Source organism: Colletes gigas, unplaced genomic scaffold (assembly GCF_013123115.1).
Source record: "Colletes gigas isolate AHSC1104 unplaced genomic scaffold, ASM1312311v1 Colletes_gigas_Sc00039, whole genome shotgun sequence".
Lineage (NCBI taxonomy): Eukaryota > Metazoa > Arthropoda > Insecta > Hymenoptera > Colletidae > Colletes > Colletes gigas.
The window spans coordinates 1,487,454-1,513,358 of record NW_025106668.1 but is presented as its reverse complement, the minus strand read 5'-3'; the positions used below and the strand labels follow the sequence as shown (position 1 = coordinate 1,513,358).

Genomic DNA, 25,905 nt, shown 5'->3' with positions numbered 1-25,905 from the left:
GGTGAAAGTACCGGACGCGCCATAGAAAAAGAACGGAAATTGTGAAATAAGTTGGGAGACTTTTTTTTTTGTCCGGAGCACACACGAGCTTTTCATTATTCCACATCCATCAAAGGAACTTCGATGCAATGGATATTCGGAATGAAAATATTCTCCTTTCTTGGAGAATATACTCACGTGGATGGAACTCTAATCGAAGCTTGTTGCAACTCAAATGGTTTTTAGTGTTCATTGCGATAAAGTGTGTTCTCGAAGACTTAGAATTTGGTAATTCGAAAAATCACATACCTTTATTTGATATGTCTTCGTATATTAAGCTTCGAACGAACGAATTACTCGCAACCAGATCGATCTTTCGACGTTCTCTGTAATTCTGGGACATCGTGCAAGGTTCTCGACGTTAAAATACCGGCACAGAAGGGTTATTGTTCCGGCCGGCGCGTCCGATCGAGTAACATCTCGTTGAGAAATTACTTATCGGACATAGTTTTGCGTATACTCGGTCGGAAATACCTCGCGGTCGGGGGAATAATCTCGCTGCTGCGAAGATGTCGGCGCGCGCGCATGAAAGGCCCTTTCAGAGAGAAATAATAATTATCTGCCAGTCACTCCGCTGCGTTTCCCCGCGGCTGCATTCGCTGTCTAGTTAATTCGCGAGTAAATTAAAAAAAAGAACCCCTCCCCGCGATGCTATTCGCGTGCACGGCAATTAATTTCCGCGAACGAAACCAACAATCCAAGGACGTGAATTCTGTTTCGTTACGGAAATTAATATTTTCCAGCTTGGATCCTAAATTTAGTAAAAATGTACCCGAAGACTCTTTGCAATTTCACCTACGGTGATTACGGGCACCGAAGATTGAACGCAAATTGCTCGACTGCAAGGACGAGAAACTAAAAACGACGATCGATTTTGTCGTTTTACGTATTCGTAATTATATAGTAAATTGCTTCGGAAACTATAATGGTCCTTTAATGAAAAAAATTATATGTTCCTGTTTCCAACATGTATTTTCCAAGTTTTTAACGATGCACTTGGATTTCTAGTAATTGTAGCTTTTTGAGGAAACTATTATTGCGAATAATTTAATATTGCGAGGGGGAACGAATAAAAACGAGAGAACAGTTTTATAGAATAAAGCTTCCAACGAAACGTTCGACGTCTGTCAAATTGTTTATATATTTTGAACATAAACAACTATCTTACGTCGAATAGTGTCATTGGCGGACCATTTCGTAAATTTTATTCTGCGTTTCCAATTTGTTTCTGCAAAAGGAATCGATTTTGTCCAGCTCGTTTCGCTATTTCGGCGGTTCTGCTTGCTAATCTCGACGGGGGGGCTATACGACCCCCTAGTGAGCCACGCAATATTGCTCCCGGGGGTCACACGCGAAATATGTAAAGAAGATTGTGGGCCATAAGAAATATTATAAAAATGTTATATATTATAACATTCAAATAACGAATAAAAAATTGTTTATTCCTCGTTCTCGAAATAAAAATAAAAATTTCAATTGTAGGAAGTATAGAGCAAAGCTTGGAGTAAATTCGATCGCGTTACAAAAATGCTCGACTGAATTAACAAAGTACCTTAAGAATCGAAGCTAAAGAAAATTTCTGGATTAGCAAGAAAATTGAAAAGAAGGAATTTCTCGACATTCAGCGGGAGTTGCAGGAACAAATGAAATTCAGAAGGGGATGCCGAAATGTACACTGTTACAAAAAGAGTAAGCAAAACATAGGACTTTGCGGAACGCAATCTCTCTGTAACTTCTGTCAACCACCCTTTCTCGACGAGTACCGAACGTTTGCAGCAGCATCGATTCATACCAACGCAAACATTCCGTGTTTACCCGTCTGCTCGTTTCTATACTTTTCAATACCATCGAACGGGAATCGAATGGCGTTCGAAAGCGAGCTTTGAGCATCCCAGTCATCTTTATTTCACCGCGTGGTCCCTCATCCCTTACCGCAGCAGCGAGACAGGCGAGCGTTGGTCGCTGGCCCGGCAAAAACGAAAACGGAGACAAGAAACGAAACGATCGTTTCCCCATAAACGACACATCGTAAATTTCACGTGGTCTCGCGTGCACGAGCATGCCGGGCCGATCGCGACTTTAGCTTTAAGGAGTTACGACAGAGCAACGGGGGTAAGAAGCATAGTAACATTTGGAAATTTTATCCCTGGACGGCTGATGTAATTTTACCAAATGTTCATACGCTACCTAAGAGTGTCGATATCGATCTACGAATCTACCAAATCTCGGTAAAAAATATTAACTTCTGCGAAAACGATGACTCGTCGCGTGGAGCCACTGCGCCTGGAACTGACAGGAAAGGAATAAATCGTTATTCCGGCGATTCTACTCTTCGTCTATTTAAAACTAGTCGATGATATACTGGTAAAGAAATTTTCGAAGGAACACATTTTTTTGAAACGTACGAATTTTAGTTTCCCGAAGAAGTTTAAAATTTATGAACCTTTTGTAAGTACTGACAAGTTCAACTATACATATTTCTAAATGCAGTGCTACCTCTGATAACATTCTTCCAAACAGTTGATACCACCTTTGTTTCACCTATGTATAGTGTACCACTTTGCTACAGATTTTGCAATGCATCTTGTTCATTGAATTATTCATTAATCGTGAATAAATTTCAGCAGTGTTTTATCAGCTAGCCAGATCTCAGGATCTACTGGTATTTTATAAAACACTTTTCACAAATTGTATCCATGTTGCCTTTAATCAACTACTTTCTGCTTTCATTATAGCTCGCATTTTTGTAGAAAACTAATTAATTATTAACATACCCATGTTCTAACAGAAACTGTATAAATATAAAACTGACATACTCTCTACGTACTAACATTAAAACCTAACTTGTATACCCGATAAAATAATTACAAACTAACAAGAGAAGATTAATTATTAACATGCCCATGTTCCAACAGAAACTGCACAAATGTAAAAGTAGCATCCTCGTATCGTTGGTCGTTTCGTAACAGCTCGAAAAAAAAAAATATAATCCTTCGCGACGCCGCCGTCGTAATCACAATGCACGCATATTTCGAGTAATCGATAAACCCCCGGTGGATAAAATAACGCCATCGAAACGAATTTCCAAACGCTACCTAGATTCCTCGGCTCCGTCACCCTGTCGTAACCCCTTAAGCCGGCGTTCAACTTTAGACCGGCGTCCCGTTTAAAATCCAGCCACGGAAAGACGCGGCCGGAAGTGAAATAGAGAAAAACGTCGAGCGAAAGTCGTAGACGTCGGGACGTATGGCGAAGGGACGCGGCTATTTTCTCCGGTCCGTTCCTCCGCGGCGCATCTTTATATTCCCCCTTTTCTCTACCGCGATCCTCTTACCTCACGTTGTAGGACCTTCCCGGTTTGGAGGTCATTGCACTGCGGCAACGGGGGGTGATTGCAACGGGGGTGGCCGGCACGGTGAAATCGATTCACCCACAACGGACGTCGAGACGCCAGCGACCGCTCCAGGAAAAGTCCCTACGCTCTGTCCCCCTTCTTTCCTCTTATCGATACGGCTCCGACGTGCCCCACCACTCGACGCAGAAACTACGCTTCTTGGCACGTGACTGCAACGCAAAAACTACGATCCCTACGTTGCAAAACGTGTATCCTCTTCGAGAGCCCAAATCGATCGGCGAGCCCCTTGGCGCCAGCCCGCCCACCACCCCTCCTGCTCCTGTCTCTCACGGTGCTTCCAGTATCGCAACGTTGATTATTTAACGCATCTTGGGTCAGGTCGCGGGTATTTTTACCTTGCCACGGTCTGGATTCCACGCGTCACGGCCGAGACAATACTCTTTTTAGCGATCGTTTTGGAAGATCGACGATTTAATTTTTTATCCCTCCTTCGCGACACTTCGCCGAGATCCACAGCGCCGATGATCGAAGACGAGCGACTGGACGCGATTGTTTACGAACTCGTGCGATTCTGGATCGATCCAGATGTCGACGGTGATCGATGGGACCGGGCCGTCAAGGTCGGCGGGGATCCCACGGAGGGGCAATTTTTGCGTCGCACTCGCGATCGGGCCGACGGGGCACTCGTGTAAACAGATTCCGCACGAAAAGTCCAATGTCACGGCTCGCCACGCGGCCGAGCCGCGGATTTGTTTGCGCGATCAGTTATACAGTTCACTTTCGAACGCGTGTTAATCGTTGCACTTCCTCCTCGCTTCTCGTGAACTGTTACCCTCCAGTTTACGCTACGTTGCAAGAAAAGCGATAAAATGTTATCGTCGATTTACGTAACTTTACTCCCAATAAAAATACGATCGTAAAGAAAAGAAATCATTCAGAAATCGAGATCCTCGAGCGTTCCAAGGGGTGAAGTCACCCCTATCCTCGACATAACCTCGCGAAACACCGGATCACCTTTTTTACCTCGTAATGTCACAAACATCCTCGTTTCAGTGACATGACGACGACGCCGCGCGCGCGCGCGCGCGCTCTCTCTCTCTCTCTCTCTCTCTCCGAGCGAAACGAGAATCGCGCGAGGGCCACCCCTCCGGTTCGAGGGTTAGGAATGGACGGCGCGTCGGGACGTAGGAACGATTCCGGGAAATTTTCTAACGGGCCGGAACGACGACAAACGGCAACGACGTGGAGGGAACGAGACGTCGCGACGGTGTCTGCGGCAGCTGTAACCACCGGAGACTGTCGGCCACGTTTTATTCTATCGACCGTATCGCACTGCGGCGACGAATAGCACTGGCGGCTTTACCTCGTGGCGCGCAGGTTTCATACAGTCGAGCGCGCGCGCGCGCGCACGCTTCCACATACGCCACCCTGGCCCTTTTGTGTACACACGAACACACAGGTGGCGGTTGTGGAAACGGAGCTCGATTGATACTCCGACGCAGTTTTCGCGGGTCCCTATTTTTCCCATGATTTTCGGGGAAAAGTTGGCGAAGGGGCGGGGCCACCAGAAGGGGAGGAGGAAGCTCGAATCGAAGCTTGTTATTATTTCGTCGCGTTCCACGTTCACGGAAGTTGTTATCAGTTGAATGACAATTAGCGAGAAAATAAATGATTTGATGAAGTCCACCATTTTGGACTTCCTACGATTCATTTTATTTTATTTATTTCTTTTAAATTCGTAGCACTCACTATATCACCGAAACGGTTAAAGGTACGACGAAATGTAATTAGGAAAAATTAAACGACATCGAACAATGCAACCAAAGAATGCAACCTCTTCCTTTTTTTGAATGGAACTCTATAAAATAAATGATTTGATGAAGACCATCATATTGAACTTCCTACGATTCATTTTATTTTATTTATTTCTTTTAAATTCGTTGCACTCACCCCCCACGCCGCTGAGGAACACTATATCTCCGAAACGGTTCAAGGTAAGACGAAATGTAATAATTAGGAAAAATTAAACGACATCGAACAATGCATCCAAAGAATGCAACCTCTTCCTTTTTTTGAACGGAACTCTATAATTTTTGTTGGACTGTTTGATGCAATTTTGTAATCTCTACGGAAAAGTATCTAAATAGTTAGGCCCTGAACCTAATAGTTCGAAAGTTATAACCCTTGAAACAGCTGAACAAGTGCAGAAAACTGGGTATACCCCATTTAACTTGACCACCATCGATATTTCCTTTGTTCTTGAGAATACGAAAAAATGTTAAAGGAAGAAAATATACTGTTTTCTATAAATATAAAATATACAAAGTGCTGGAAATTAAGTATTGGCACAGCATGGTCGTTGTAGTACAAATGCTTATAACTGATCAATTTGTTTAGTAGTTATAAACATTTGTACCACAATAACCATGCTGTGCGAATACTCATGTCCAGTACTTTAATTCCGAAAATTGTCTTCTAGATCCAAGATCGTAAATTTTTATTCTTTGATCATTTTTTCTTCCTCTATCTGTTTGCGAATTGCACTTTCTACCAGTGTAAACATTATCGAATGTCCACAACTTTGTATGTCAAACGTGAATGTAGAAGTGATTGTTTCATACCTGCTATACATGTTGCTGGATTTTCATCAAACTTTGTCAATCTTGTGATACTTTTTAACGCGACTTACGTTTATATGCACCTCGTAGCACGGATTGGCATCTCTTTGTTGTTCGTAAACATTGCCCGTCCGCTACCGGCCGGGATTAACGAGACCTTAATTAATACGTTAGCGTATTTTGTATAGAATTTAACGAAGGCTTAATAGCGTATAGAAACGAGGAAGAGACCGCGAGCTCTCCGTAATTACCCTTTGATATAAATTTCTGGTCTTCTATCGACGCAACGTACACGCGATGAAAACTATGCCGCCTATGTCTGCGCGATCGTTGCAAGAGCAATTAACAGCTTGCAAAATATTCGCTGGCTGGCAGTCCGCCATGTTATCTGCACAATAAACTTGCAGATAATTGCAAGGTCTGCGGATACCTGTAACATGCGATTTCAACGAACGTATCTCATTTACAAAGTGACGAATGGTTAAAATACGCTCGGACATAAAATTTTAAACGTAAAATTTAAGCCCAAAATATTACGTAATGATGCAAAGAAACTATTCAAATGTGAATATAGAATACAATAAACTAGTAACGTTCTATTTATCACGCATTCGTATACATACTGTATACATACTATAAGTGATACGATTGATAAATAGATTCGTTTTAAAATAAATTAAAAACTTGCAGTGGACAAATACAAATTACGTAATCGTTCCCGCGCGCCTCGTCGTATTATTATATTTGCCTATGTCGAACGATAGCTGGTTTTCTTATGACCCAAGAGTTTATAGCGTAGAAATTATTTTGCGATAAACATACATGTAGTAAAGAATTTATCACTTTGTGACGTTTTAAAACGTCCGTGAGTAATAGGATTTGAAGATAGGATTCAAGGTAGACACGTACTAAATAAATAACTATGAATTTTATTGGTTATTCGGACCGATAAAACCGTAGCTTTTGTCCTAGATTCGCTGAAGGATTATCGCTGAGAGTTTCCTTTCGAACACGCCTCTAGAGCCAGATAAAAACTAATAAAAATCTAAAATAAAGACGATCAAAAGTGTGAAATTTATGAAAGGGTGCGAGCGACTATAAGAATATAATTTTTTCACTTCTCATCAGCTTTATTCTATATTTCTATTAATTTCTAATACTGTATCGATGTTTACGATTTCGTGTTTCCCTATTATAGTGGACATTTATGTCTACTTGAAGAGGGTTTCACGTAAAGTAATGAGAATTCATATACGAGATTTCTGTGAACTAATTGTCGAATTCAAACGTTAATAATGAAAGGAGAAAGAAACTTCACGATTTTAGTTTTTAAAGAATCGACTTATTATTAACCAGGAGACGAGGATCCAGGTCTGACAACGAGAGTCCCCGATCCCCTTCTGTTTCGGTCCCGACGTTACTTTTATTGAATGCTATCGCGCTTTGGGGATCTGCACTGCCTAACCGAGGCAATAAAAAATGGAGGAGTTCCCCTCGACAGGATAACTGGCAAGAGGTCTCGCAAATAAATTCTTTCGCTTGCCGAATCTTAGACGTAAGCACCGAGGAAAATTTCGTGGCCATTATAGTCAGCAATTCAGATACGCTTAAATTCAAATGATCCCCACCACTCGGTATCTCGAACCAATACTACTTTATTATTTATTTTTTTGCGTAGTCTCTATCATATGTAAATTATGTCTTAATAATTTCCTCTTTCCAATTATAAATTGTATTACTAGTTATTTCTATGGTTTTCAGTAAATACGAAATATTCAAATTTTTATAGACGATGATATAGAAGCCGTGTACTTGCCAAATTTTAGACATCAACGAATAATAAAAAATTAACATAGTCGTATCAATAGACCTCCACTGGCTTACTCCAAAAATTTCCAGGAACTATCGTATCAGCTGTTACGTCTCGGAATCGGCCCAAACGCTATAGACAATTTATCGTTGATACACATTTGTCATCGTATCCGAATGTTTGCCCGTCGTTTCATTGCTCGTGCGTTTTACGGGACTAGAGTGTACCCCGTGCTGAACATTTATATCAAACGATAGTATTAATAGCGTGTCTCAGCGGTTCATCCAGAAACGATTAAGCCGCGCTTAATCAAAACTGACGTAACATCGGTTGAACGTCTGGCAAAACGAAACGAGCGAGCCCCCCAGTCGAGATTTATCGTTCATGCGAGGAGTCGAAATCTCGAGGGCCGGACACCGCTCGGTGCCGCTTAATTACCCCTCCGCGCGTAACGAACCGTTGTCCCCATTAGCGGACCGGGCAATTAGACTCTCCCACCCTCCCTCGGGGGCGGCCGATTGATTTTCCCGCTAATTATTTCGCGGGCGCGCGACGCCATTGTGATTCCTCGTCGCGGGTATCTTTCTTAGATTACATCACGCTAATTACCAACGACGGACGACGCCGATAGCGGAGTCGTACGCGGCGGCAATTAACCGACGACTACCATCGACGCCGTTCGCCGTCCACCATCGAGACAACAGAAGGGGGAAACGTTAACGAGCGATTCAACGCGAACGCGATATTAACACTGCCGGCACCTATGATCCGTGGAGCTTATTGCTATTAGGTGATGAGAACGGAGACACTAAACGAATACCACATTTATAACACCCCATGACCACGAGCACTCGAGAATCTGGCCGACCGCCACATAACTCGACTCTCGCCGTAAAATCGAGCAAACCGAGGAACAAGAAGAGGATCAATCTGAGCGCCGGGGCCCCGCGATGCGTACCAGAACTATGCAGAAACCACGGTGGAAAAAATTTCGCCACGAATTCGCGTGAGTTATAACCGTGATAAATTTTCGTTTTAGATACTCCGGATGTTGGTGAGACGCGCGGTGCTCTCGTTGGGCTAGGCATCCGGGGGCTTCTCTATTCCTCTACGCCCGGTCCCTGGACGCTGCCAAGTGACCTGGAAACTATCCGCGCAGGGTGAAACGATATCCGCGAAATATTGCTCGTTCCGGAGCGTAAAAACCAGGCTCGCGGGGGATTGTGAATTAGAATCGCTGCTGGCCACGGTCCAGGGCCGAATCGAGGCTTCCCGACGCCCCCGAGATGACGAGAAGACGGACGCGGGTGGTTAAATTTTAACCCTGGCAATGTTTAAAATAAAGCTCTTGAGATATTTCGCTTCGAACTTTTATTAGAAAAATTTTTTTCCCAGTGTCTGTACTCAAAATTTTAAATTAATTATTTATTATTTATTATTGAGATTTTGGACGAATGGTGAAATTTTAATTTGGAAACGTTTATTTCTAACTCGAGACCGGAGGCTGATAACTTGCAACGTCGGGAAATGCGCAAGACTGTTTCACGGCATCCAGTTTCGCGTAACAACTTCGTTAAGTTTCTATTCCGCTTCTCAAATTGCCCCGGTAGAAAATTGCGAGCGTGGATGTGCCGGGCACGATGGAACAGTCAAAGGTTGCGAAACTGTTATTTGTTTTGAAACGAATCGTAGGTACGTATTCCATATATAATTAGAAAAATACGTGATCCCAGTGGCGGCCTCGTTTCAACTATTTCAACCGGATAACACGCATCGGAGAGCCGTGGAAACGAAATCGTTAAGGGCGAGCTTCTTCGTAATCGCTTCAGAGATTGCTTGGTGTGGCGCCAATTTGAGCATACTCGCGTAAACTGAGACCGTGAGCGTGGAATGTATGAAAATTACTCGTAGGCATCCATTCAAAATACAGCGAGAATTTCTTCTTCGCTTGGATCGTAAAGCGCCGCGAACCAGAACGAGTTAACGACTGCGATAAACTGTGTTCCATTGATTAAAATCCGGGAAATTGTCCGGGCTACTTTTCTTACGACGATTGCAAGTTGTTTGGATCTTGAAATGTATCTTTTTGTGAATTAAAGAACCTTAGAGTTTCGATGATTCGAAAATTGTAAAAATCGCTAGGAACGATTGAAATTCACGTAATGGGTCTTTTGGTCAATAGGATCAAGCTTTCTTCAACCTACTTTCATCATTAATAGACAGCGGATGGATGTATGGGAAATTTTCATTCTCAAAAAACTACAGAATGCACTTAATATGCAAAAATATTATATTTAGGGGTTGAGACAACCCTCTACAAAGCTCTTATTTGTATAAAAATATACAGTCTGGTCATTATAATTACAATTTCCTTGGCTATACTCAAAGTATATACATATACAGGGTGTCCCGTAAATAGTGTAGGAACCGGAAATAGGGGGTTAGCTGAGACGATTCTGAACAACAATTTCCTTTGCAAAAATGTCGGATGGGGCTTCGTTTTTGAATTATTAACGAAAAACACTGACCAATGGTGGTGCCTAAGAACAAATCACTAAAATATTAAGTTTGTCGTGTGTTTTCAAATATTTGTACTTGATTTCGATAAAATAAAGCTTGTCGATAAGGACATATATGTATTTTGAATTATTTCTGCCTGGAAACCCAGAGTTCCCCAGTCACTATTTCTCATACTTAAAAATCATTAAAAATCTGCATATCTATAGGAAGAATTACAAAGAAAAGAACGAACCAGAAATTAAGCAGCAAACCAATTAGCTGTTAATTCCTTTTGGATGAAAAATGTCGAGGAATTGAATTGAAGATTATTAAAAATAAAAATGAAAGACGATACTTATTGCCTGATAAGAAAGGTGGAGAAGTAAGAGACCGGTGGATCCGTTCCTGCCAATAGGGCCAGATATACGACCACGCGGAAAGCGCAATTTCTTCCGCGTCACCCCTTATAAATCGTCCGGACGAGGATTAAATTATTTCACGATTGTCCCGTCAGGTTGGTTGGCGAACGGCCGGAACGAGCGTATTCGACAGTTTAAAGCCGCGTCTCCGCGACAGGGGATAAATCACCGTGGCTCCGATCGCGTGGGTAATTCGCGCGACGTAACAGGCGGCATAATTTAAACGTTGGCCATAAATTCGTGGGTGTCTAGCCCCGCGGGCGTACGGCCGAAAGATCAAAACCGACGGTGGCGGTTTTCGAAGACGCGCCATAAGCGGGATTCCGTGGCGGCGCGTGGCGTCCCCGTCGTCCAGCAGGGAATTCACGGGGACGGACACAAAGAAAGTCGCGAGGAATGCCGGGAGTTCCAGACGCGTAAATCGCTCAGCGCTTCTCCTGCGCATAGGTGAGCACCGTCCGGCTAAATATAGACCGCGGCCAGAAATATGTCTTTCGTGCCGCACTTAAAATCGTCGCTTCCGCCGTGGCCTCCGGACCAGGGGGGGGGGACTTCGTTACCTTTAGGGCCACTTTTGCCGCCCCTGCCCTCTGGCTTTCGCCACCGCGTTCCGAGCACCGTCTCGAGAGACACTGGGCTCCCTTTGTCGCGCGGGAAATCTGCTCACCAGAACGCAGATATTCGTACCATTCCCGGGGAACACACATACGTAATATGGTGGTTCAGAGTTTCAAGGTTTGTCGAGCAAAAAATAAACGTCAGAGGAAAAAACGAGCCGTTTATTTTGAAAACTAACTCCATTTTACAATTTTTTTCCGGTTACCATGGTTACATGTACAACTTCGTGTTATTTATCAGTAAAGCATTTCAGGTTGCTTATATTCAATAATTATATATTCAGAGTTAGTTCAATAATTGAAGCGTGTAGTTTGAAAGTGGCCTAACTCCATTTATACTTAAATCAAGATATTTAACCTTTTGACTGCGGCGCGTCCTGGGAAGAATCCATCAACATAGATGGCGCGATCGTCGTATGTCGCTGCGACTAGTGACCAAAAAAGTACCCGGAGATTTAAGAGACAATTCTTACGGTTTAAAAAAATAATAAATGCAAATAAATTAAAATATCCAATTTTTATCCAATTCCATATGGAATCAAAGAAACTAACAAACTAACAAACTAACAATCTAACAAACTAAGAAACTAAGAAACTAAGAAACTAAGAAACTAAGAAATTAAGAAACTATGAAACTAAGAAACTAAGAAACTAAGAAACAATGAAAACAGTAAGAGGTGTTATAGTAAAAAAATGCAGAGGGCGTAAATTTACGCTTTTCGTATATATTGATAGACTTGTGAAAGCGTATATATACGCCTTTAACAGTCAAAGGGTTAATGTTTACATGCACGTTTGGGATGAAACTATTGCATCCAGAGGTGCTCATGAAATTGTTTCGTGCATCCTAAAACATGTTAAAAATTTAAGAAGTGAACGACACATTATGGCTTACAGGGACATGTGCGCCGGGCAGAATAGAAATCTATTACGATATATGTATACCACCGGAACATCATGACTTCTTCAAATCCCTTTCACACGTACAAAATGTAGATGAGTAGTAAATTGTTTTGTAATAAATTTATGTTTGTTATTTTGTACGTTATGTAGTTAAAAAATGTTTTGAATGGCATAAATTATGTTCCCGAAGTGTTTTAAAGATATGTAAAATAAATTCAGTATTGTTTTTTTTCAATTTGAAGCATCTTAAATTATGTTGAATGAATCTGGTTGTTAATTTCCAAAGTGGCCTAAATAAGAAAACGCATATTATTCACTTAATAATTGCCACTATTTTAATAGAAACTATAAATTTAACACCCTTAGATACACTTAAGCAGTACGACTCATTAGTATCCTATACGTATATTTTTAAATTCATTGAAACGCAAACCCTTAAATATCTCGATTTGAAGATAAATGGACTTAGGCCACTTTCAAAATAAATGTATTAACTCGGATCTAACCCAGACGTAATATGGTGGTTCGAAGTGGAACTTTGCTCGTTGAGCAGGAAATAAAATTACAGGGAAAAATATTTTATTGTGTACTGTGCAGAGCTGAAAAGATGACAGGTGCCAGAAATGCGTTGTGGATTGATCACACACGGTTTAAACTATTTCTATGTTGAAGCTTGTTAGGAAGGATCGAATGATGGCAACTAGAAAATAGTCGAAGGTGGTTACTAGTCATCTTTCCAGCTCTGTACACTATGCGACAGAAACAGTAAAAAGTACTGCTTAGTACTGGAATTATCACAATTTCCAAACTGAATTTAACCGAATTGCCTGAAATCTTGTCTTAAAAAATTTTCTATTCTTAAATGAATTATGAAACCTTTTCTCCCCATATACAGTCAAAACATAAAATTTGTGTAAAGTTATTGGACCTAATAGATTTTAATTTGACGAGTACAAATGTACCAGAAAAACTGTTAGGTAATCCGACCATTAATAAAGTCCGCAAAAATGTTCTGAAGAATATCAGTTTCTAAACAATTGTTCACCTCCCTAAGAAACACAAATGATATGTAATTTTTATATCATGTAATTCCTAGTGTTCTTTTATTACGAGAGAGTATTGAATGGAATAAGTATATAACAAAAGTGTATTGTTTCTACCGACGTTGTGCCAGTTTTTCGATCACAATGCTGCAACGGTATGCGTTTCTGATATAATCCTCCTTTTGAATCGCATCGAGTTGCATGCGTTGCCTCGTTGGACTTCACAATAGCATTTAACATGATTGATTACAACCTGTTGATTGCTAAATTACACACATTTCGACCTTTCACCGAGCGCTATAATTGTTCTGCAATCCTACTTTTCTCAACGCGCCCGGCAACTTGTGCTCAATCGTGCCAGTCTCTCTCTTTCTAATACTCTGCTGTTCACGACGAGCCTTGCTTCTCTTTCCTTATTATTTATGCGAGCGATTTAACAAGCGTTTGAAACAACTGTCAGGTGTAAACATTTATACCGACGATACTCGACCGATTAAGATTTTTTATTCGCGAGCCCCATTACCATGCAACCTGTCCTAAAAAATCTTGGCGTTACGTTTAATTCGTCTTAGTCAAGTTGACGTTTTGATGGTCGTGTTTCCTGCATTGTGGTATTTCACATTTTCTCGTTTACGTGTTTTATATTCTTCTCGTCTTATTTTATCAACCCACTCGAAACTCATTACTTTCTTAGGCTTTGATGGTTTTCTTGTTTCATTATTGCAATGTGGTTTACCAATCCTTGTCTTTCTTATCGACTATCTTCGCTTGTTCTTTCTGTTCTCGTAAACTCCAACATTTTTTACACTAATAGATTCAAATACAGTTGCAATTACTATGCTCAATTCTTGTACCCATTACTCGATAAATGGGAAATAACACCACCGAAACGTTACAGGAACATCGTTAAAGCGACTTAGGGGAATGCATCCTCGCATAAAAATTAGACCAACTTGTTTCGCTATTCAAAAGTAATACCATAGCTTCTTCAACGGATAAATCAAAAATTAAAAGTAGTGATTTATAAAGAGCCGTGTCACCATTATTTACCGGTGACACGGCTACGCCTCCAGAATATTCATTCTGGGAGTACAATCATGTTATTTATCGGAGACATGATTATGCTCCTGGAGTGAACATTCTGGAGAAGTAGTCGCGTCGCCAGTAAATAATGCTCTTTATAAATCATTTAAAGTTTTCGAGAAACTTCTCGAATACGATTGTTACCGAAACTGAAAGCGTTATCGGCGATAACTGTACAAATTATGGTTCCAAAAGTATTATTAGGCCTACCGGAAAACTCTGTCCGCGGTCTAAGGAATGGTGTTTTCTCGCGTAGATAAATCAGTGGTTTCTAAATTTTCTCTGTCGAAGACGGCCGTGGGGACTCGACGATTTGTTCGCCGGTGTTCTTACTGGTTTAGAAATTTTTTTATAGCTCCAAGAAGGTATACTTATACTCGACAGTTTCGTTTGTTAACTCGTTAAACGCCATGTGTGCCCGATTAGACACGCAACTACTCGCGTATGTGGTTTTAGAGTGCCACGTATACCGATTAGAACGCACACGTATTGTCCACTTCGAGATTAGGAAGAAACACGCAGCAAAAATATCCATTTTGATTGGTAAGCGCGGTGGACCGACAAATTAAAACGGAGTTCGAGCAACGGTCCAGCAGCTTCCTCCCTATACATTTTTATTGGATTTCTGTTCGTTCGTTAAATTTCTTTTTTAGAACGAGAATAGCACGATCGGAGGAAAGCTCGTTCCTACGTACATACGTGATTCGGAGCTTGAAAAGCTTGAGAAGCACTGGCCACGAGGATTCGTTTGTAAACAGCGAACAAGAGACGATTTAAGGGTGAACGTGCTCCGAAGGCCAATGACATACGGCGAGACTGTTTCTTTCAGCGGATTTAGTTCTGGTTTGTTGGTTTCCTTTATTTCTGTTCGCCATGGTTATAATTACGCTGGTCTTCCGTTACTCCCAAAATTAATCCGGAATTATTACTATTGGTATCGATGTATGCTGTTACTGTTTCATCGATTTTGCGTCAAGGAAATTTATCCCTAAATTTTTAAATATTCCCTGCAAACATATTTTGATATTCGACTTCTACTTTAATTTTGTTAGAATCAACAATCACTCAATTAGTTCAAAATTGATTCGAAGACGATTCCTTTCTGTTTCAATAACTTGTGATGGATTTATATATAACTTTTATTATATTTTTAATGAGAGATTCTAGAGGCCAAAATAAGACGAAAATCAAGAATATCAATTTCTTGATCGAGGCTTCGTTAAAAAGTTATTAACAAAATTAAATTAAAAAATTTCAAGTCGTTCTGGAGAAATTATTTTTGGATGCGGGGGTCAATTGCAATCATATTTGGTGAATATGCATATCCCCAAAATTCGACGCACTTTCGAGAGAAAAAATTCATTACTGAAAATATAATGTCTGACCAGGAATATTCTACTGAAATTTTTCGGCGAAAAAAAAACATTTCAAATCGTTCTGAAAAAATTATTTTTGGTTGCGGGGGTTAATTACAATCATTTTTGGTGAATACACCTACCTCCGAAATCCTACGCATTTTCGAGAAGAAAATTCAGGAAGGTGGACAAATTCTTTGACAAAATTAAAAAATTTCAAATCGTTCTGGAAAAATTATTTTTGGTTGCGGGGGTCAATTACAACCATTTTTGGTGAATACACATACCCCCGAAATCCTACGTATTTTCGAGAAAAAAATTTTTGACCGAAAGTATATTGTGTGGGCGGAAATGTTTCTATAACTTTTTAACGAAGCCTCGATCAACAAATTAGTATCCTTGATTTTCGTCTTATTTTGGTCTCTAGAATCTCCCATTCGGATAAAAAGTGTGCAGATGCTGTTAATTCATCCTGAAATTAAATAATTTTCTTTAAAATTCTTTCACGAAAATTCAAATTTAATTTGATTTACTCGTTTGTAATTACAATTTATTTACTATGCTGTGTACCCACATTGTACGACTACCTCTTTTCATTGGCGAACATTTTCGAGAAATGTAATCAAACGTTAAGTCAGAACCTTACAACACAACCAATAGTTTCGAATGGTTAGAATTGCTTCTGTTTCTACGAAATTGTTCCATCCGTCAGATAAATAAAAAAAAAAAATATGAAATTCTTATTTTATAACGTCCTTCTCGCCAAACACTGTTCCACGAGAGATCAGGTTGTATAACAGCAAATTATGACGTACCACCTACTGCAGTCGCGAAGGCGTTGCTGTCAGGTGTAATGCAATAAAGGCAACGTCATTATTATCATTAACGTTACGAAACAAAGTACGTACTTGGAAGGAACCGCAACCTCTACGCGTTCTCGCGCCAACGTTCTTGATAAAAACTTCGGGTGACCAATCTCGTGTCGATCGATCAGGATACCAGTGTTTGTCCACGACGAAATCATCCCCGTTTCGTAACCGCAGACACGATCGCCGGGGAGAAACTAACGCGCGTACGTGTCCCCGACGGTTTGCAGAAGCAACAGTTCGCGAGCTCGTTGAAAGTTCAAGACCTTCCGCCGGTGCAAATTGCATTATATCGCGGTGATCGAGTTTCGTCGACCACCCCAGAGTAGATTTCACCATGAAATTGCTCGTTACGGACCTTTCTCGGAATGCTTTCGCGGAAGTTCGCCCGGTTAAGGAAAGATCTACAGAACCCATGGATCGTTGTCGCGCGGACCTCCGGGTCGACGGATAAATTGGATTTAGCGAGAGGTTGGGAGACAATGGCGCACGCTGCTCGAATTTATGGACACGAGACTTCACGGACCAGAATTCACCAATTTTTACATCGATGGATACATTTATTAGAAATAGAGAAGTGTAATAGAAACTACGATTTTATTTAAAAACAGCCAAGTTATCTTAATCTTCGGTAATTTCATCTTTGAAATATTGTTGTTGTCACGCGATGTTTACTTTTATGCAAGCTTCCTTTAAAAATTATCGCGAATAAAAATGTTGTGTTAATTTTTTTAAAAATATATTGAAGGTAAGAGCCAAGCACGATGCAATTAACAATACATTTAATCGGTGGAATTGTTCGTGTAATATTTCCTCGCTAGTATGGAGGTAACAGCATAGTTCCTGAGAAATTTGCTTCGAGCCGCTGTGAGGATGTATAAATCCAATATAGGCGAGAATATAACCTCGATATACCTCCTCGAAAGTGCATAATGCAAGCATAATGAACTGAGGAGAATAGCCTGGGGCCATCCGATTATTTACGACCAACGCAATGGCAAGCGATGTAGAAAAGACACCGAGAGATTTTCTTTATTGATGTAGGAACGGTGATCAGTCTCATCGTGATTCCACGATGCACCGTTTATGCTGCTAAGTCGCGTACGTTTCGAGACATATGTCGTCGATACAAAATTCCGTAAAATATGTAACCATGTGTACGCCAATAATGAATATTTACATACGACGATAGGGAAGAAATTCGTACCACCTGGCAGTGGACTTTCGGTAATAAATCATAACGCTCAAAGGGTTAATACCTCAACTGTCCCAAAACGTCCACAGAGACGATGAAATTTTCACGGTGACAGATATAACAGCTAATTCATTTCACAAGATACAAGTTTTCTGCGGTCTAAGCGGGACTTAGGAGACTCGCGTATCTCTGTCCGAGAAAACACGCAGACCGTCGGGGGTGTAAAAGTTGTACGACAACCCAGTCACCGTGACATTTGCCAGCGTCGCGAATACATATGTCGCTATATACTGTCTCCTACGTTGATTTACAGTTGTTCTTATTCCGGCAGCGTGATCTTTGGAGACGAATTAAACGCTGATTTATTTACGACGTAACGCGCGTCGCAAGTTTTATAGACGCAACGTGTAATTATTTACGGTTCAATTGCAGAAGGATGTTGCAAGAATCGTTCCAAAGCGTGTGTTTTTATTTTCGCTTGCAATGTGTATTCGCGAGGGGAGCGTCTCTCGCTTTCCTCATCGATTCGTTGCAACTTTATTACGTTAAGGGTGCGGTTGCACTCGTATAGGTCAGATCTAATCTGCTTTGGTATTACTAATATAAAAGCGAAACGACTTCGATTTCGCAAGAACCACCAAACCCTGTTGGGTCGTACGGATCGATAGGAATCGTAGGAATCGGAGGAAAAAAGAAATGGCGGGACGCGTCACGATCGATACCCTATTTTCAGCGGCTGCACGTTACGCGAGCCGACTTTTTGCGGGGATAATGCACACGCGGATCTCGTAACGACGCCACTTTCGCGAGACCAACGTGAAATTGGCTACCTACGAGCCAGCCAGCCGGGGTGGAAACTCCAAACTGTTTTATACAGTTGAAATCTTACTTCTTATCAGCCCGTTTAATGGCGAGCCCGCGTTCAGTTGTTATGGTACGTAAACACGCTTGCTCGTAATTAATTCTACGCGAATGTTAATTAGAATCTCGTTAAAAGAAATTAGAAGGCGCGCCGAACGGCCGGAGAAAATGCACCGGAATTGAATACAGAATCCAGTGATCAGAATTTTTTGGGGAAGGATCGTTTCCTTATAACGTTTCGATAATAAATTAATGTCCAATAGCAGTGGTTCGTAGAAAGAATACTGCACTCTTTGTCAATGCCACGAAGTACAACTTTGAGATACTGGTTCAGGAATATAAAATTGCGCTTTATTAAAGTTTCGAGCGACTGTTTGGGGGATTCGACATTTCCATTTATGGAAGACTCGTTTGCATTTTCGTTTAGAAAACAGCTGCAGTTTGGCCTAGTTTCGAAAATCACCCCGTATATCAAGAAGTTTGAAAGCTAGGAGAAACACGAATTTCGAAATTTAATATTAGCATTATTCGATCAAATATTACCTTTGCTCGTCGCTGCGTGTCAGACATTATTAGATGTTATTTTTAATAGTTCCAACAACTATCGATGCTTTTTAATTATTTCCCGCTGTCGTAACGCTACCTTCTGCTATTCTTTCAACGCGTCTATCCATAATGTCGAATCCCACACGATCGATTAACGTCCATCGTAGTCACGGTTAATCCCCCGTCGCCGAACAGTAATTAAATGAGATTTTTTGTTCCACGCATCGAAGGTTAATTGAAAGTGACCTAGCCTGTTTCGTCGCGTAGGCTGTCTCGATTGTAATCCTCTGGATTTCCAATGCAGTTACGGTATCGAACAGAATCGATTTACCGGTATGTCCATTTCAGAGAGCAAGGAACCAATTCCAATAATAAATAAAGTTCCATTAGTCGTTTGGGATTAGGACCCTCCACACGCGCCGTTCGATCGACACATGGTGGTTGCAAAACAGGACCATCTGTTGTGGTAAATGCATCGACCCTCGGATATCGGATGGTTTACGACGAACGCAAGGTTTCAAGGAAGAATTTTATTCCAGAGTGCACCGTGATCGCGAATTAGGTATCGCTGAATGAAATCCTTCGACGTCGATGACCACGACCACAATATCGAGATTGTTTAATTCGCCCCAGGCGCCAAAGTGTTTAACGTCCATGTACACCAAACACGATCGCGTTTCATTATTTTTTGAACCACGTATCCGATACATGTATCGTCTAGAATACGAGTTATTGTCCCCTGACGCTGCAAAATACTTTCAGCGACAGCTCGAGTTACCCATAGACTGGATTCTAATTCTATCTGTAACGTCGTTACGACATTAACGCCCGTCATAATGCCGGTGACGCAATATTCGTGCAAATGGATGTACGTCGGGGCTGAGAAAACGCGAATGAGAAAAGGTCTTCTTCGCGGAGCGTTGCATCTCTCAGGATCCGTTCGAAAAGGTCGTGTAACTTTTCGATTCGCGCGAAGATTACAAACAGCGGAATGATCGGTCTACGTTCTCTCAGGATCGTAGCGTTACGCATTGCTATTAATATACTGGCTGAATTTTACGACTTGATTAATACAATGATATCTATCATTCGCGAGGCGATTAGATGTTTCTTATTTAGTCGTAGTCTTTGTACCGTTCGAACGTGTTCGGGGAACAACTTTTTAAATGACTGTTATCGCTAAAAGAAAAGAAAAGAAAAGTATGTGTAACCAGTGATCGTGGAAAATCTATTCCTATCCAATGCGATCTTCAAATTATTCGGATTTATTGCGCGAGGAAAGGTTAATAAAAATGCTAGATTTCTCCATTATTTCTCAATGTGAAACAATATGATTAATAAGATGATCGGGACTGTAAACAGGGAATAAAATATGTAAGTAACGAAAGTGAATGTTGCGCTTGTTTTTATAAATTCAACCGTGATATTTGTTCACATAAATCACGAGTTCGTATAACGATATATTTCGTACTTAATACCTGCACTCGATAGCTTGATCTTCGTATTAAAATAGTATTTATCATGCCAGATCGTGTAAGAGTGATCATGATCATGGGTGTCAGACGATCAATGCGATCTATAATTCGGTTCGAGATAGATTTGCGTCAGAGTGAGTTCGCTTTTCGGATTCTTGCTTATTGCCTGTGTCAGATTGAATAAGTTTGCACGCGTTATTAAAATAAATTAATGACCAAGGATAATATGCATCATTTCTGATCATTGATTCGTGTCATAATGGGTTTTTGCTCATAATTTGATTGCTCGTTTGTCGAATGTGTTCGTGAATATGTTGCCTTTTGACTCAATTACTGTCGCGAAAGTTAAAATTGCAAATAAATGCGCAAGCGTAACTGCAGTTGAAGAACGTAATAAAAAATTGTCAGGAAGCTTGCAATAAAATGTTTATACGTTCATGATGGGAACGATTAAACCCCCGCTGGGAGAAAGTAATGTCGTAACATAAAATTTGCAACGTCTCTAAAAGTATTGCGTTTTCAATGTTTATGACTTCACACTTTTATACGCGGAAAGGCAGCCGGAATCGATTTGCGTATGGAAAACATACACAAATCGACGCAAAGCGTTCTGTGCGCCAAACAAAACGATTATGTCATAAAACTACATCCCTGTACCGGGTAATGGACCTTTCTCTCCACGAATATTTTATATTTTCGCTTGGAAAAGAGCCACGTGTCTTTGTGAAAGTTCCACGAGCCTTTCGTTGCTGCAATTTTTTGTTTCGAGAATAAATCGATATATCAATCCGTTGGAAGTGGGTCCATCGTTCGTAATTTTCAATTTCGAGCGTTTAAAATATTTTGGACGTCGTCGGCGTGTTTTTGATCGATACGGTATCGCAAAGACTATAGCGATCTGACGGGCGTACCGAAGGTCGGTTCACGAAAATGATCGGGAAGACTCGTTTTCGAAAAGCCATGTCGCGTCCTAGTTTTACCAGCGAGCGAAACTTTCGCGCGAGCGCGGCGTCATTTTTATTGCAATTTAATCGTTTACCGGTAGAATACACTATAATCTGATACATCATGCCGGATGGAATGCCCGCTTCATTCTCGAGGCAAACCGGCCGGGTACATCTAATATTCCTTTGAAATTTATCAGCGTGCCGAAATGTAGGTCAGCCAGCGAGAGCATTCGCGAATGGTGTTCCGAAGCTCGGCGGATTTTTCTGGGATCCCCAACCGGCTCGCAGCTGTGACTTTCCCCGATCGACCTCGCAATTCTATTCGCGAGACACCTCGTCATCGTAAAAAGAACGCACGTATCGATTAAACTATCGAAGATTTACAGCTTCGCGTTTCGATTGCATCTTTTCCGGAAACGCCGATTCCCAATCATTTTCGTGGCCAAACTTTTCCCCGATCTCGACTGTAAATGAAGTGGAAATCGCGAGCTCGAACACATTTGATCGATTGTCGTTTAAAGAAGTATCGTTCGTTTTGCTTTCGTTAGTTTTTCAATGAGAAAGAGAAAAAAGTAAATTTATAATTATACCAATGTTGCAGGAAATTAAGTGTTATGATAGCAAAAAGGAAGGGTATAGTTTTTATTGCACTGCAAGATACAATCACGGGCTGATATGCAATTAACTCATTAGGCGTTGCTGACCGATTTATGGGACGCTTTCAGAAATGTATTCTTACACAGATTTGAGGAATAATATGGTTACTTTTTCGTTGCAAATTAGAAAACGTAACACAATTAACGTTTTGTGTTTCTTTTTGCAAGCTTATCGTGTTAAATGAGAGTAAAAGAGAAAATGGGTTAACTTTAATTGCGCACGGTGTGGAATTGCGACTGTTTTCTGCGCATCTCTTAGCTCGTTAATTCCCAAGTCTAATTGAAGTAATATGTACGTTTAGCATACCTGAGATTAGATATATCCAGTGCACGCGGAGGAATAGAAGCAACTTCAGCTTGTTTTCAAGTTACATTTTATATCCGTTCGCTAGTTCGTAAACATTTCATTGCTAAGTTCATATTATCATTGTTATCGTTCGATTAAATCTTATTCCGTCAGGTTTCAAGGTATTGTTTAAATTTATGTTATTTTACTGCCAATGTCTCTGTTGCATAAATGTAACGAAACATGTACATAAATAGGATATGAAATAAAACAAGATTTACAATTTGTAAGAGACGAGGTAGTTCTCGGAGTCACTGACCTTTTGTATCATAAAAATTAAACGCCACCGATAGTTTAATTTATAAGGATGCAAAATGATTTGCAAGAATTTTTGATGGATTTTTACTAATAGTATGTCCAGTTTATTATTACAAAGGTAGATCACTTCTGTAAATAAACACGTTGTTTGCCACAGCGGTCACCGGTGACCGGCACTTTGAACTCACAATATTGTTTACAAATGAAAAATTGTAAACAACTGTGATTTGGAACATTGTAAGATAACAATTTCACCATCATCGAATATTTCTATGTTTCGCTCTGTAGTTTGAACGAACGTCGAGGACATCTTTGGACATGGAAAACCGCGGTGGCAATTAAAATATTAACAGTAAATAATTGAATCGTGATATAAAAAACAATTTCTAGAACTTTTGTTCGAACGTTATGAAAAGTGTAGAAACACGATCGAGTTTGTAATTGTTCCTAGTATCTTTTCAATTTTGTTGAATGCCTTGGGAAACCAAGAGTCGTGGCTGTTAGTTCCTAACACCGAACGAATTATTATAACAGTGTAATGACAGCGTTATGCAAGACATCCACGTTACGTAAGATCCGCCTGTAGGCACTTCAGGTGCGGCACGTGCGGCATAGGTCGACGAAAAGGGTTACGAGAAAGGTTGCCAGGATAGGGGACGGGGTGGGTCAGCCCGTTGGATAAGATCGTGAGAGAAAAGAGCTGATGTGTACGAGAAAAGTTGCCGGAACAAAAGGGGAGAATGCACTGCTACGTGACCGGCTTTCGAGAGTGAATCGAACGCCAAGAAAACTGACTTATAAGTATTGCCATCTCAATGGAGTTACACGATTCCCTTCGAGATCTGTTCTTCTATCGAGTTTAATGTATTTTTCATGATCTCGGATGGTTCCTTCTTTTTATATTTGCCAGTACGTTTGAACGAATTGTGGGACCGACGTGTACAAAATCAGGTATCAGAGTAAATCTATATCGTGTATTGGTAAATTAAAAAATGAATAGTGTATTTATCAGAATTATATATCAGAAGAGTGCTTATAAAAGGGTTAAATTGTAAGAGAGTATTCTATGATTATAATTTGATATGACGAACGTTTCTTTTACCGGATTCAATCCTTCCTAGTAAAAGTTTAGGTGATAATAAAAAATCGAATGGATAGATACATGACAGCTTAAAGACATCTCTTCTATCGAGTAACAAGCGTATTGTACTGTGTAACAAATGTGATCCCAACTCTCACTCTTATCGTTATCTGTTCCTCGTGTATGTACACACCTCATTATCGTGTCCAAACAACTGTAAATCATGTTTACGCGAGATTCAGAGAATTTCGAAAACTCAAACTTAAAGGAAAAGCATTTCCTGATTTATTTTTCTAGAAAATTTTATTACCATTGCATCGAATAAGGGACGCCCTATATTTTTAACAGACGGAGTAATAAATTTTTCGTTTCACGCGTCCCTCGTGGATCCAGATGGTTCCTTCTTCGATATTTTATTAGAACGTGCACGCGTTTCGAAATTTCAACGTAAGAAACGTTGTACGATGTTTAATACGCTCTTTTTCATCATTAGAGGTTTCTTGTAAACGATTAAAAAATTTTGTACAATAACTAACATATGCACGTGTTGCTAACTGATTTTTCTTACGTGTAGCTTCCGCGGTTGAAAATCTTTTTCTGTTATGTGCTAGAAAATTTTAACCAAATGAGAAGTATTAGCATCGGAATTTTAACACGCTCTTGATTCTAATTTGTTATTGAACTTAATTGGGGCGATAGAAACTTAGTAGATATAACTGTTTAGCGTCAGGGTGTAATTTTCATTCGTTACGCGTATTCATAATGATTTCACAGAGTCTCTTTTTATTACGCTTTTAAAAATATTACAAGTAGATCGCGGTGAACTCGTGTATCCGTGTATTTAATCTTTGCTCATTATGCGTTCTTAGCCGCATCAAAAGCTTCCTTTTCTTAATTTATGAACCATCGTTTCCTACAGAGATTTCATTTGCGTTTATTTTTAAATCATTTTTAAACCTAAACGAGTCGTTTGGTGAATGTTTTGCAGGATAGTATATTCGATTTACACATCCTCAATTTCAAAATGGTCCATTAAGAATCTATTCGACACGCATGGGAGCATTGGATGTATATTTATGTTTAGTACTATTTGTAATTAACAACCATGTTAATATCTCGAGCAAACGATGGTCTTTCGAGATGTCTTACGAGCCGAAAAATTGAAACATTTTCTGAAAAAAAAAAACAGGACACTTAATTAACCAAAAAGTAAACTTTCAACGAGCAAATAAAACCAAATATTTCCAAGAGCTTAACCGAAACTTAGAAAGTTCTGAGTCTGAAAGAGTAAACAATCTCGATTTCAAAATAATTAACTCGTTCGAAGGTATTCTTAATTCAGCGGATTATTTTATCCGGATATCGCTTTCTGGTTTTCGGAAAGACGAAAGGTATAAAATTTTGTCGTTAGCACGGGCCACGATAATTTCACTCGCGTATGTTTGCAAATTCTCCTGTGAATTTCTGTTTAGAATACACGAGATTTTACTTCTATCGGAAAATCTGCTCGTTAAGGTCCCATTCCCAACGAGATCTTGTGAACTTAATGAGCGGACAAGCGGAAAGAATCGTGCCAGTATCAATTCTAGCCTGTCGTGTACTTTTCAAAGAAATTTCCACTAATTCGTGCATATTTTGAAAATTACCAACAAAACAATTCAACACTCGTTTTTCATCGGTTTCATGTTCCCCGCGACATTCGAATTTTCTAATTACACAGTTAAGGAGGACAACGATGTTTACGGAAAACCTGCGAAATCGTAAGAAAAATAATATTTATAGTTGAACGCGAACGATATCGATATTTATTCTCTTAAAACTCGTTGGTCAAGAGAATGAAGAGAAAGAAGCTTTTTTATTTTTCACGTGAAATCCTCGATGTGTTGGAGAAAGTACCTGCATCTGTTAGAAACGATTAACGGGCGCTATAGAT

General features: G+C 40.3%; 1 protein-coding gene across 4 annotated transcripts in view; it reads right to left on the bottom strand.

Annotated features, from left to right (window-relative positions):
• The window catches only part of LOC122402746 (repressed by EFG1 protein 1-like), an 87,806-nt gene that overhangs the window by 43,174 nt on the left and 18,727 nt on the right, over positions 1–25,905 (bottom strand). Inside the window, exons 1-2 of one of the 4 annotated variants that reach the window (XM_043405784.1) lie at positions 4,418–4,703; positions 3,374–4,239 (exon numbers count right to left, since the gene is read on the bottom strand). The exons of the other annotated variants lie outside the window; for them this stretch is intronic. Of the exons in view, the coding sequence (XP_043261719.1) occupies positions 3,374–3,408 (35 nt within the window). The 5' untranslated portion in view covers positions 3,409–4,239; positions 4,418–4,703. Of the gene's footprint in view, positions 1–3,373; positions 4,240–4,417; positions 4,704–25,905 lie in introns of those variants that run through there. 4 annotated transcript variants of the gene reach the window in all.